At 47.1% G+C, this 14,242-nt stretch overlaps 1 protein-coding gene across 1 annotated transcript; it reads right to left on the minus strand.

The window, feature by feature from the left end:
• Positions 1 to 4,158: 4,158 nt before the first annotated feature.
• Positions 4,159 to 13,325, minus strand: si:dkey-9i23.6 (uncharacterized). The gene is made up of 6 exons (XM_029674043.2): positions 12,096 to 13,325; positions 11,668 to 11,843; positions 9,369 to 9,870; positions 8,911 to 9,001; positions 8,570 to 8,778; positions 4,159 to 7,300 (listed from the first exon to the last, which is right to left on the minus strand). Exons 1-6 carry the CDS (start codon positions 12,825 to 12,827, stop codon positions 7,202 to 7,204), a joined length of 1,809 nt encoding a protein of 602 aa, XP_029529903.2. The 5' UTR covers positions 12,828 to 13,325; the 3' UTR covers positions 4,159 to 7,201.
• Positions 13,326 to 14,242: the final 917 nt, after the last annotated feature.

Here is a 14,242-nt window from a genome sequence, read left to right on the forward strand (position 1 = left end):
AAGTATTGGTAAGACACTCAATATAGCAAGATAATAATTTGATCAAAGATATGTCTGCTTATTTCATTACTGTGTGCAGCTGCAGTGTTATCGCTTACACACCTAAAACTGTAAACACCAAAGATGTAGGGGCTAGGACCTAGAGGTAGGGTGCAGGTTGGGCCTAGAGGTAGGGTGCAGGTAGGGCCTAGAGGTAGGGTGCAGGTAGGGCCTAGAGGTAGGGTGCAGGTAGGGCCTAGAGGTAGGGTGCAGGTAGGGCCTAGAGGTAGGATGCAGGTAGGGCCTAGAGGTAGGGTGCAGGTAGGGCCTAGAGGTAGGATGCAGGTAGGGTAGGTGCAGGTAGGGCCTAGAGGTAGGATGCAGGTAGGGCCTAGAGGTAGGGTGCAGGTAGGGCCTAGAGGTAGGATGCAGGTAGGGCCTAGAGGTAGGGTGCAGGTAGGGCCTAGAGGTAGGATGCAGGTAGGGCCTAGAGGTAGGATGCAGGTAGGGCCTAGAGGTAGGGCCTAGAGGTAGGGTGCAGGTAGGGCCTAGAGGTAGGGTGCAGGTAGGGCCTAGAGGTAGGATGCAGGTAGGGCCTAGGTAGGGCCTAGGGTGCAGGTAGGGCCTAGAGGTAGGATGCAGGTAAGGCCTAGAGGTAGGGTGCAGGTAGGGCCTAGAGGTAGGATGCAGGTAGGGCCTAGAGGTAGGGTGCAGGTAGGGCCTAGAGGTAGGGTGCAGGTAGGGGCTTGAGGTAGGGTGCAGGTAGGGGCTAGAGGTAGGGTGCAGGTAGGGCCTAGAGGTAGGGTGCAGGTAGGGGCTAGAGGTAGGCTGCAGGTAGGGCCTAGAGGTAGGGTGCAGGTAGGGCCTAGAGGTAGGGTGCAGGTAGGGGATAGAGGTAGGGTGCAGGTAGGGGCTAGAGGTAGGGCGGAGGTAGGGCCAAGAGGTAGGGTGCAGGTAGGGGCTAGTAGAAGGAGCTATGGGTTACTATTTGATCACCAAGATCTAGTTCTCTTCACTTTTTAATCTTCCTCTTGGTTTTGTCTCTCAGGATTGTCATGAACTTGGACAGAGGAGACTTGGGACTTGAATCAGGCTTTCTGCTGCTTTCAGTGGTCTGAGAGAGAGAGAGAGAGAGAGAGAGAGAGAGAGAGAGAGAGAGAGAGAGAGCGAGGGAGAAGAGTGAGTGAGTGAGTGAGTGAGTGAGTGAGAGAGTGAAAGAGAGAGAGAGAGAGAGAGAGAGAGAGAGAGAGAGAGAGAGAGATCCATTTTGAAATCTTTGGAGTACTGAAGTGGTCTCTGCCAATAGCTAGGTTTCCATCCAATTGGTGACAGATTTTCATGTGAATATTCTAAAATCCGCCTAAAAACAATTTGCACACTTTCCCACCAGAGATGTTTCATTCAAATGGACTTGTTGTGGATAAAAAGCTGTGCGTGATGACATAGTTCACATAAAAATAAGTTGTGGTTAAATGCGTTTCCATCGCCTTTTCAACTCCACTGACGGTTTTGTGAAAACATTTCTTGCATTAGACTGTATAGTGAATGTGCCCACTCTGGTTTTAGCACATGCTCTCTAGCCAACAGTTAGATACAGATACAGTGCTGGTTTATCATACATTATGAGATTATTATGGACAAAAAGAACAGGATTATTTTGATTTGTCCAACCAGGATCAAGCTCATCACTGTGCACTTTCCCCACCAAGTAAAGTTCATCATCATTTATTTCATCCGTAGCCTAATAAACTGCATGTTTTCCCGAGTCATAGTGGGAGGACCACACCACATATCACCTGAATCCAAGTTCACTTCGATATGATGGTTATTATATCAATATCTGCACATAAAGGTGTATTTATTGTCACATGCACAAGTACAGTGAAATGCTTACTTTCTAGCACAATGAACTACAGTTAAATTAACGCTGTCTCAGAGGCTGGCTACTGAAAAGTGTTGAAAACTCCCCAACACCTCATAATAGTCAGATCTCTCACTTCTTATAACCCTCAATCATTTTACCATACAACACCATATACTTGTACTTTAATGAATCAATTTATTCAAATCTTACAGAATCTCATTCATAGTGAGAGATAAATTGTATTTGTGATTAAAAGTGTTGGTAAGACACTCAATATAGCAAGAGAAGAATTTGATCAAAGATATGTCTGCTTATTTCATTACTGTGTGCAGCTGCAGCGTTTTCGTTTACACACATAAAACTGTAAACACCAAAGTTGTAGGGGCTAGGACCTAGAGGTAGGGTGCAGGTTGGGCCTAGAGGTAGGGTGCAGGTTGGGCCTAGAGGTAGGGTGCAGGTAGGGCCTAGAGGTAGGGTGCAGGTAGGGGCTAGAGGTGGGGGTGCAGGTTGGGCATAGAGGTAGGGTGCAGGGAGGGGCTAGAGGTAGGGTGCAGGTGGTGCCTAGAGGTAGGGTGCAGGTAGGGGATAGAGGTAGGGTGCAGGTAGGGGCTAGAGGTAGGGTGCAGGTAGGACCTAGAGGTAGGGTGCAGGTAGTGACTAATGGTAGGGTGCACATAGTGCCTAGAGGTTGGGTGCAGGTAGTGCCTAGAGGTAGGGGCTAGAGAGAGGGGCTAGAGGTAGGGTGCAGGTAGGGTGAAAGTAGGGGCTAGAGGTAGGGTGCAAGTAGGGGATAGAGGTAGGGTGCAAGTAGGGGATAGAGGTAGGGTGCAGGTAGTGCCTAGAGGTAGGGTGCAGGTAGTGCCTAGAGGTAGGGTGCAGGTAGTGCCTAGAGATAGGGGCTAGAGGTAGGGTGCAGGTAGGGGCTAGAGGTAGGGTGCAGGTAGGGGAGGGAGGTAGGGTGCAGGAAGGGGATAGAGGTAGGGTGCAGGTAGGGGCTAGAGGTAGGGTGCAGGTAGTGTTTAGAGGTAGGGTGCAGGTAGGGTGCAAGTAGGGGCTAGAGGTAGGGTGCAGGTAGTGCCTAGAGGTAGGGTGCAGGTAGTGCCTAGAGGTAGGGTGCAGGTAGTGCCTAGAGGTAGGGGATAGAGGTAGGGTGCAGGTAGGGGCTAGAGGTAGGGTGCAGGTAGGGGATAGAGGTAGGGTGCAGGAAGGGGATAGAGGTAGGGTGCAGGTAGGGGCTAGAGGTAGGGTGCAGGTAGTGTTTAGAGGTAGGGGATAGAGATAGGGTGCAGGTAGGGCCTAGAGGTAGGGTGCAGGTAGGGCCTAGAGGTAGGGGCTAGAGGTAGGGTGCAGGTAGTGCCTAGAGGTAGGGTACATGTAGGTGATAGAGGTAGGGTGCAGGTAGGGGATAGAGGTAGGGTGCAGGTAGATCCTAGAGATAGGGGCTAGAGGTAGGGTGCAGGGAGGGGCTAGAGGTAGGGTGCAGGTAGTGCCTAGAGGTAGGGTGCAGGTAGTGCCTAGAGGTAGGGGATAGAGGTAGGGTGCAGGTAGGGGCTAGAGGTAGGGTGCAGGTAGGGGATAGAGGTAGGGTGCAGGAAGGGGATAGAGGTAGGGTGCAGGTAGGGGCTAGAGGTAGGGTGCAGGTAGTGTTTAGAGGTAGGGGATAGAGGTAGGGTGCAGGTAGGGCCTAGAGGTAGGGTGCAGGTAGGGCCTAGAGGTAGGGGCTAGAGGTAGGGTGCAGGTAGTGCCTAGAGGTAGGGTACAGGTAGGTGATAGAGGTAGGGTGCAGGTAGGGGATAGAGGTAGGGTGCAGGTAGATCCTAGAGATAGGGGCTAGAGGTAGGGTGCAGGGAGGGGCTATAGCTAGGGTGTAGGGAGGGGCTAGAGGTAGGGTGCAGGTAGTGCCTAGAGGTAGAGGATAGAGGTAGGGTACAGGTAGGTGATAGAGGTAGGGTGCAGGTAGGGGTTAGAGGTAGGGTGCAGGTAGATCCTAGAGGTAGGGGCCAGAGGTAGGGTGCAGGGAGGGGCTAGAGGTAGGGTACAGGTAGTGCCTAGAGGTAGGGTGCAGGTAGTGGTGGAAAAATGACTAAATTGTCATACTTGAGTAAGAGTAGATACCTTAATAGAAAATTACTCAAGTAAAAGTTATAGTCACCCAGTAAAATCCGACTTAGTGAAAGTCCAAAAGTATTTGGTTTTAAATATACTTAAGTATCAAAAGTAAATGGAATTGCTAAAATGTACTTAAGAATCAAAAGTAAAAGTATAAAACATTTCAAATTCCTTATTTTAAGCAAATCAGACAGCACAATTGTATTTGTATTTTTATTGACAGATAGTCAGGTACACACTCCAACACTCAGACATAATTTACAAACAAAGCATTTGTGTTTAGTGAGTCTGCCCTATCAGAGGCAGTTGGGATGACCAGGGATGTTCTCTTGATAAGTGTGTGAATTGGACCATTTTCCTGTCAAAATGTAACAAGTACTTTTGGGTGTCAGGGAAAATGTATGGAGTAAAAACTACAGTATTTTCTTTAGGAATGTAGTGAAGTAAAAGTACAAGTAGGCAAAATATAAATAGTAAAGTAAAGTACAGTCATGGCCAACATTTTTGAGAATGACACAAATATTAATTTCTCAAAACCTGCTGCCTCAGTTTGAATGGTCAATTTGCATATACTCCAGAATGTTATGAAGAGTGATCAGATGAATTGCAATTAATTGCAAAGTCCCTCTTTGCCATGCAAATGAACTGAATCCCAAAACATATTGCCACTGCATTTCAGCACTGCCACAAAAGGACCAGCTGACATCATGTCAGTGATTCTCTCGTTAACACAGGTGTGAGTGTTGACGAGGACAAGGCTGGAGATCACTCTGTCATGCTGATTGAGTTCGAGTAATAGACTGGAAGCTTCAAAAGGAGGGTGGTGCTTGGAATCATTGTTCTTCCTCTGTCAGCCATGGTTACCTGCAAGGAAACACGTGCCGTCATCATTGCTTTGCACAAAAGGGCTTCACAGGCAAGGATATTGCTGCCAGTAAGATTGCACCTAAATCAAATATTTATCGGATCATCAAGAACTTCAAGGAGAGCGGTTCAATTGTTGTGAAGAAGGCTTCAGGGCACCCAAGAAAGTCCAGCAAGCGCCAGGACTGTCTTCTAATGTTGATTCAGCTGTGGGATCAGGGCACCACCAGTACAGAGCTTGCTCAGGAATGGCAGCAGGCAGGTGTCAGTGCATCTGCACGCACAGTGAGGCGAAGACTTTTGGAGGATGGCCTGGTGTCAAGAAGGGCAGCAAAGAAGCCACTTCTCTCCAGGAAAAACATCAGGGACAGACTGATATTCTGCAAAAGGTACAGGGATTGGATTGCAGAGGACTGGGGTAAAGTCATTTTCTCTGATGAATCCCCTTTCCGATTGTTTGGGGCATCTGGAAAAAAAGCTTGTCCTGAGAAGACAAGGTGAGCGCTACCATCAGTCCTGTGTCATGCCAACAGCAAGGTATCCTGAGACCATTCATGTGTGAGGTTGCTTCTCAGCCAAGGGAGTGGGCTCACTCACAATTTTGCCTAAGAACACAGCCATGAATAAAGAATGGTACCAACACATCCTCCGAGAGCAATTTCTCCAAACCATCCAGGAACAGTTTGGTGACGAACAATGCCTTTTCCAGCATAATGGAGTACCTTGCCATATGGAAAAAGTGATAACTAAGTGGCTCTGGGAACAAAACATCAATATTTTGGGTCCATGGCCAGGAAACTCCCAGAACTTAATCCCAATGAGAATTTGTGGTCAATCCTCAAGAGGCGGTTGGACAAACAAAAACCCACAATTTCTGACAAACTCCAAGTCTTGATTATACAAGAATGGGCTGCCATCAGTCAGGATGTGGCCCAGAAGTTAATTGACAGCATGCCAGGGTGGATTGCAGAGGTCTTGAAAAAGAACACTGCAAATATTGACTCTTTGCATCAACTTCATGTAATTGTCAATAAAAGCATTGAAGCATTGAAGCACTGAAGCAGCCAACTTTGTAGAAATTAATATTTGTGTCATTCTCAAAACTTTTGGTAGTAATTTAAAGTATTTTTACACCACTGGGTGCAGGTAGGGGCTAGAGGTAGGGTGCAGGTAGGGCCTAGAGGTAGGGTGCAGGTAGGGGATAGAGGTAGGGTGCAGGTAGGGGATAGAGGTAGGCTGCAGGTAGGGGATAGAGGTAGGCTGCAGGTAGGGGCTAGAGGTAGGGTACAGGTAGGGGCTAGAGGTAGGGTGCAGGTAGGGGATAGAGGTAGGCTGCAGGTAGGGGATAGAGGTAGGGTGCAGGTAGGGGCTAGAGGTAGGGTGCAGGTAGGGCCTAGAGGTAGGCTGCAGGTAGGGGATAGAGGTAGGGTGCAGGTAGGGCCTAGAGGTAGGGTGCAGGTAGGGGCTAGAGGTAGGCTGCAGGTAGGGGATAGAGGTAGGGTGAAGGTAGGGGCTAGAGGTAGGGTGCAGGTAGGGGCTAGAGGTAGGCTGCAGGTAGGGGATAGAGGTAGGGTGCAGGTAGGGCCTAGAGGTAGGGTGCAGGTAGGGGCTAGAGGTAGGCTGCAGGTAGGGGATAGAGGTAGGGTGCAGGTAGATCCTAGAGGTTGGGGCTAGATGTAGGGTGCAAGTAGGGCCTAGAGGTAGGGTGCAGGTTGGGCCTAGAGGTAGGGTGCAGGTAGGGCCTAGAGGTAGGGTGCAGGTAGGGGCTAGAGGTAGGCTGCAGGTAGGGGATAGAGGTAGGGTGCAGGTAGGGCCTAGAGGTAGGGTGCAGGTAGGGGCTAGAGGTAGGCTGCAGGTAGGGGATAGAGGTAGGGTGCAGGTAGATCCTAGAGGTTGGGGCTAGAGGTAGGGTGCAGGTAGGGCCTAGAGGTAGGGTGCAGGTAGGGCCTAGAGGTAGGGTGCAGGTAGGGGCTAGAGGTAGGGTGCAGGTAGAGCTTAGAGGTAGGGTGCAGGTAGGGGCTAGAGGTAGGGTGCAGGTAGGGCCTAGAGGCAGGGTGCAGGTAGGGCCTAGAGGTAAGGTGCAGGTAGGGCCTAGAGGTAGGGTGCAGGTAGGGCCTAGAGGTAGGGTGCAGGTAGGGCCTAGAGGTAGGGTGCAGGTAGGGCCTAGAGGCAGGGTGCAGGTAGGGGCTAGAGGTAGGGTGAAGGTAGGGGCTAGAGGTAGGGTGCAGGTAGGGGCTAGAGATAGGGTGCAGGTAGGGGCTAGAGGTAGGGTGCAGGTAGGGGCTAGAGGTAGGGTGCAGGTAGGGGCTAGAGGAAGGGTGCAGGTAGGGGCTAGTAGAGGGAGCTATGGGTTACTATTTGATCACCAAGACCTAGTTCTCTTCACTATTGAATCTTCTTCTTGGTTTTGTCTCTCAGGACTGTCATGAACTTGGACAGAGGCGGCTTAGGACTTGAATCTGGCTTTCTGCTGCATTCAGTGGTCTGAGAGAGAGAGAAGAGAGAGAGGGAACCATTTTGAAATCTTTGGAGGACTGAAGTGGTCTCTGCCAATAGCTAGGTTTCCATCCAATTGGCGTCAGATGTTCATCTGTTCAAAAATGCTAGAATCTGCATAAAAACAATTTAAGCATTTTCCCACCAGAGATGTTTCATTCAAATGGACTTGTTGTGGATAAAAAGCTGTGCGTGATGACATAGTTCACATAAAAATAAGTTGTGGTTAAATGCGTTTCCATCGCCTTTTCAACTCCACTGACGGTTTTGTGAAAACATTTCTTGCATTAGACTGTATAGTGAATGTGCCCACTCTGGTTTTGGCACGTGCTCTCTAGCCAACAATTAGATACAGTTACAGTGCTGGTTTATCATACATTATGAGATTATTATGGACAAAAAGAACAGGATTATTTTGATTTGTCAAACCAGGATAAAGCTCATCACTGTGCACTTTCCCCACCAAGTAAAGTTCATCATCATTTATTTCATCCGTAGCCTAATAAACTGCATGTTTTCCCGAGTCATAGTGGGAGGACCACACCACATATCACCTGAATCCAAGTTCACTTCGATATGATGGTTATTATATCAATATCTGCACATAAAGGTTTATTTATTGTCACATGCACAAGTACAGTGAAATGCTTACTTTCTAGCACAATGAACTACAGTTAAATTAACGCTGTCTCAGAGGCTGGCTACTGAAAAGTGTTGAAAACTCCCCAACACCTCATAATAGTCAGATCTCTCACTTCTTATGACCCTCAATCATTTTACCATACAACACCATATACTTGTACTTAAATTAATCCATTTCGTGAGATTTTACAGAATCTCATTCAGACAACACGGATGTTGATATGATGGTTATTATGTCCATATCTGATTATAAAGGTGCTTCCACTGCCATTTCTCACATTATTCATTTTACAGACACAAAAAGATCCCACCTTACCTAGCGTATTTTGTTTTGTCGACATTTGGAAAGTTTACCGACAAATGTGTTGTGTCCATCAGGCATGTCCAGACATTTTTGTGCTTTACTTGCATAACAAGGTTGGATGGAAACCTGGCTAGTGATGCTAATATACATTATTACATTCAGTAATAAGCAACAGTCTGTATGAAATTACACCCTATTCCTGTAGTACACTAGGGAGTAGAGTGCCATTTCAGACACACTTCAGAGACACATGTTAATGTTACAGTGTTCAAAAATGTTGCCAAGGGTTAAGGGGTCAAATGAACTCTGACCTTAACGGAGAAGTTGCCCTGTGTCGGTGTTGTCCCAGGGTCGTGTTCTTCAGCGGACGGAGGGATGCTGTAGAAAACAGAGGACGGAAAGACATAGGAGGGAGAGGAGGAAGAAGGGAGGGATGTGGGAGAGAGGGTGGGAGGAGGAGAGGGTTTGAGGAATTTGATTTCCGGGGCTTTGATTGCAGTGCGTCTTATCTTGAAGGTCTCTGTTTCCGGAAAGAAGGAGAGAACAGCAGACATGTTTTTTATATTTCAGCGTCTCAGCTTTTGTCCAACTCCTTTCCAGACGTCTATTTTCACAGAATCTTTCATCTCGTTTTCCAGTCATTCAATCTTACTTCTCGTCTTTAGCCCCGGAAGTCTGTGCTTTCTCTTTTTGCTCAGATGAATTTTATGTTTCTGAGCAGAACTGTCCAGAACTCCAAGTGACTGAGAGAGAGAGAGAGAGAGAGAGAGAGAGAGAGAGAGAGAGAGAGAGAGAGAGAGAGAGAGAGAGAGAGAATAAGAACAAGAGAGTGAGATTTTTCAGTGACTGTTTATATACCAGGGCTCTCCAACCCTGTTCCTGCAGAGCTACTGTCCTGTAGGTGTTCAACCCTAATCTAGAGCACCTGCTTTTAATAATTAGCTGGCTGATAAGATGAAGATGAATCAGGTTAGTTACAACTGGGATTGGAGCAAAAAACCTACAGGGGGTTATGTCTCCAGGAACAGGGTTGGACAGAGGCCTATAGACAGAGGCCTACAACTGCACTTTAAATGACTACAATGCCCACAATCCCACTGTGTGGCTCACCTTAACACAGGAGAAGTCAAGATGGTCCTTTGATTGGTTCCTTATGGGGCACTTAGAGTCATGGATGTCCTTAGATATGGGTCTGGAGTGGTCCAACTCACTCTCCTCCGCTGCATCATTGTCCAATAGTATCTTCGGTTTGATGACAGCAATTGCATCAGCTCCAGTGTCATTGTTGTTGTCTACTTCCTGTTGTCTGTTGTCCCATTGGTTGTCCACAATCTCATTCGAACTTGATTGGCTGAAGTGAACATCCTCATATAAAGAATGGCCTATGTCCTCGTGGTTATGTTGAACGTCGTTGGGGAGGCGCAACTCTGGTTCAGTCTTTAATTGGTCGCCTTCATCACCACCGTGTTGGCTAGCAGCCTCTGATTGGTAAACGGACAGTGAGGGTGCGGGACTGTCCTTAATGGACAGGAATGGTGACCACTCCTCTCCTGTTAGAATCTCGTCCACCAAGCTGATGGGACTGAAGTTGAACTTGAAAGAGCTGAAGGAGCTGTAAAATAGAGGCGGAAAAACATTGAAGTCAATGGTTTCGTCACAAAATAGCACCCTATTTCCAATATAGAGCATTACATTTGAACAGGGCACTGATCAAACACCATATTCCCTATAAAGTGCACTACATTTGACCTATTAGTGCACTATATAGGGAATAGGGTGCCATTTGGGTAACAACATATATATTATGTCATCTGTCATGGGTTGATGAAACCAGTGGTCACATTTCTTTAAACAAATATATATAATAACACTTTTCACAAGTATGTGGTACATTTTCACAACTCTAGTTTGTAAAAAAAAAACTCTAAACATATCATCTAAAAGGCAATTATTTCAAAACTTTAACACCTTCAATTGACAAAGTACAACACACAAAATTACACAGTCACTTTTTCACCACACTTAATCAGTGTTTAATCTAGAAACACAAGTTTCACATTGTAATACATGTTCATTCATATAAAGTAATAGCCTTTCACAATAGCAGTGTTCACATTACTTTTGATATGATTCTGTTCTCATTTGTTAAAATACATTATTCTATTACTTAATCCCAACTGCTCTTAATTGATCATCACTTCAACATTTGGTAAACCTATATTCTAATTTTGAGAACTACAGAATAAAAATGTATGTTTGTAAAGTATAAACATATAAAGTATGATATACACTGAGTGTACAAAACATTAGGAACACCTTTATAATATTGAGTTGGACCCCCTCAGAACAGCCTCAATTCGTTAGGGATGGACTTTACAAGGTGTCGAAAGCATTCCACAGGGATGCTGGCCCATGTTGACTCCAATGCTTCCCACAGTTGTGTCAAGTTGGCTGGATGTCCTTTGGGTGGTGGACCATTCTTGATACGCACGGAAAACTGTTGAGCATGAAAAACCCAGCAGCGTTGCAGTTCTTGACACACTCAAACTGGAGCACCTGGCACCTACTACCATGACCCATTCCAAGGCACTTACATATTTTGTCTTGCCCATTCACCCTCTGAATGGCACACACACACAATCCATGTCTCATAAAAATCCTTCTTTAACCTGCCTCCCCTTCATCTACACTGATTGAAGTGGATTTAACAAGCGACATCAATAAGGGATCATAGCTTTCACCTGCTCAGTCTATGTCATGGAAAGGGATGCATAGTGTAATGTACAATTATGATGAGGACTATAATGATTTTACTCTACAGTAAGTTTAAATATATATATCTGTCATTGACAAGAACAAAGATGTACTGTATGCAAAAAATGCATCACCTACACAGTAAGAATGGATCCAGAATAATGTTGTTTTTCTGTTATTTTTGCAGGGGGGGGGGGGCGTTCACACTGGTCCTACAATGCTGCACATCTCATTGAGTTCCTCCTGTCAAGGTGAAGGGATCACCTATGTCGTTGTGTGGGACAATTCACCAAATACTTGTGTAAATAGCACCAAAGCGATTGGAGAAGAAAAAAAAACGAGATTGCAAAAATGCCACTTGACTGGACTAACAGCTCGGAGCACAGAATGTGCGTGTGGTGACTTCAGGGCACCCAGGAAGTCATGACAGCTATGGGGAAGTAGTGTCTGAGTTACTGTAACTTCATCAACATAACACACACACAGAGAGACCAAGGAATGTGTGAGCTCTGCTATGGCAAGCACAGTACCTTAAGTAAAGTCAAGGATAAAGAGAGGGTGTGGTGGATGCAAACTCCCCAAGACTCCCTTTCCATCACCACTGAAAACATCTCTCTCTCCTCCTCCTCTTACTCCCTCTCATTCTGTCTCTCACCTCTGAAAACGTGCACGCTGTCCCACAGGCTTCCTCTCAGTCTCAGCTTGGCTGGGCGGCTCCATCGTCGGTGGAGCAGCCTCACTACTCCTCTTCTCCTCTTCGTCCTCCTCTTCCTCTATGACGGACATGTTGGTATGCAACCTGACTGAATGTCGATCTTGACGGAGGTTCACCTGTCAAAAAGAGACCACAGCAAAGAATCACACCGTGGTCACCCTAAACAAAAAGAGGGCGACTTCGTTCTTAATCAATGTCAGATAGTCCGACGGTGTCGATCTTGGTCGAGGTTCACCTGTTATAACATAACACGGTAAGAGGACAATTGTGCAATATTTGATTCATCATTTAATGTCAGATAGTTCATTGTAGTAAAAGAGAGAATACAAATGCAATGTTGTCGCATTAAATGAGCAAGAAAGACTTACCAATGGCATTTCGCTCTCCACCTCTTTTTCTCCATCGTCCTCCTGAATCTCTCCATTCCCTCTCTTCTCCTCTCGACTCTGCTTCCATCTGCTCATCATCTTCTTGGCAAATTTCTTCACCTTTCCTCCCTTCATTGTCTTAATATTCGGGTGTTTCGACCCAAGCACACCCCCACATGTTGCAGCGTCCTGAACCACAACTTCATGTGTGCCTTCTAAATTCCTCCCCCCTTCCATCAAACCTCCCTCCTCCGTGTTACACCTAAACTTGGCAGGGGTTCTGGAGCTCTCGCTCCCATCTGCGATATGTTCGCTAGGCTCTGGTGGTTCTCTGACTCCCTCCGTCTCTGGAGGTATAGACTGGAGGTCAGGGGGGATGTCCCTCGTTTCAGACCCAGAAGAGGCACTTCCATCTGGACTGTCCTGGGCTCTCCTCTCAGGTCCCTGGGGCAGAGATCTGTTTCTGTGTGGAGGTTTGGGTATAAGCGGCTTGGGTGCGATCGATTCCAAGGGTTTGGGTACACCCATTACCCCCATCCCCACCGGCTCAGAGGTTTTAGGGGGGCGCCCTATATCCTTCCCCCTCAGCTGGGAAGGGTCCTGTGTTGCCACGGACACAGTCGTCTCCAACTGCTGCACCCCCCCACCCCTCTGTGCTGTAGAGTCCAGAGTAGGATCCAGAAGGGGCTGTGAGAATCGGCGTTCTGACTTGAGGATGACAGCTGAGTACATAGACAGCCTATCCCCTGAGGATGACAGCACATCCTCCTCCTGGCCTCCAGGCCCTCTCCCATGCCCTGTAGGCCTCAGCTCACAGCCTGCGCCCTCGCCTACCACTCTCCCCAACACAGGGACACTCTGGCTAGGGTCGAGGGCTGGTGGAGGGGGCGGCGGCGGTGGCCCTGTAGGGTGTAGCGGTGGTTTAGCCTTCCTCTTGGGGGGAAAGGGGGGAGGCGGTGGTCTGGCATCCAGGCCAGGGGGACAGGGTAGCAACTGCCTTCTCTCCCATCTGGGAACCACAGCAGGGGGTTCGCTGGTTTCCTCTTTCTCCTCGTCGACCAGTTTTTTCGATCCTGCGTCCAAAAATAGAATGCCGGAATTCCCCTCTTCTCTCTCCTCTGAATCCCTGTCTGATGATTCCAGATCGTTGTCCCTCTCAGTCAGAACATCCAATTGTGGATCATTATCATCATCTACATGATCACCATTATCATCATCCTCAATCACTGAAACGAGGAATATAAGCTCTGCATTATTGTGGTCCTGGGGGGTCACATAGAATGCCCTGTCTGTTTCCACTGAGGTTCTGAGGTGTTGGGGTGTGTTAGGGTGTGTGTTACGGTGTGTGTTAGGGTGTATGTTAGGAGGTTGATCCGTGTCTTCAGCAGTGCTCAGTCTGAGCAGCATGGACTGGATCAGAGATATACTTCCAGAGTGACTGTCTGCCTCAGACATCTAGAGAGAGAGAAATACAGAGATTTTTTAATGTGTCCCAAATGGCACTTTATTCCCTTTATAGTGCACTACTATTAACTAGGGCCCATTCCAGATAGAGTGCCCATAGGGCTCTGGTCAAAAAGTAGTGCACTACATAAGGAATACGGTGCCATTTTGGAGGCATACAGTGTTGTTTCATAACCACATCCCTACAGTAATAATACACTCAGTGTTTGTCTAGCTGTCCGTCCGTCCGTCCTTCGACCTGTCTGTCAGCCTGTCTCTGACCAGTGTGGGTCAAAGTCAGCACAGGTCATTGATGGCATAATTTCACAGAAATGTTGACTTAGTTTTATCAACTGAAGCTATTCACAATTTGGATTCACTCATAATGTCCTATATGCCCCTACAGAAGCTGTACAACAAACCGTTGATGTTACTACATCCTCTCTCTCTCAGTGTAATGTTCATGCATTTCAATCACGGCAACTTCACAGTTCTTTACAGATTTATTAGACTTAGGGTTGCAAAAATGTTGGTAAATTCCCAGGTTCTATAGAAACTCTAGTTGGAATAATCCCGGAATCAGGAGAGAATAAGCAGGGAATCCGGAGATCTCCAACCAGGATTTCTGGAAAACTCCGGAACTTTGGGAAAGTTAACAGAATATTACACCCCTAATTAGACTTAGTATATTTCTCTTACCGCTG

This window comes from Oncorhynchus nerka, linkage group LG11, assembly GCF_034236695.1.
Source record: "Oncorhynchus nerka isolate Pitt River linkage group LG11, Oner_Uvic_2.0, whole genome shotgun sequence".
Taxonomy (NCBI): Eukaryota; Metazoa; Chordata; class Actinopteri; order Salmoniformes; family Salmonidae; genus Oncorhynchus; species Oncorhynchus nerka.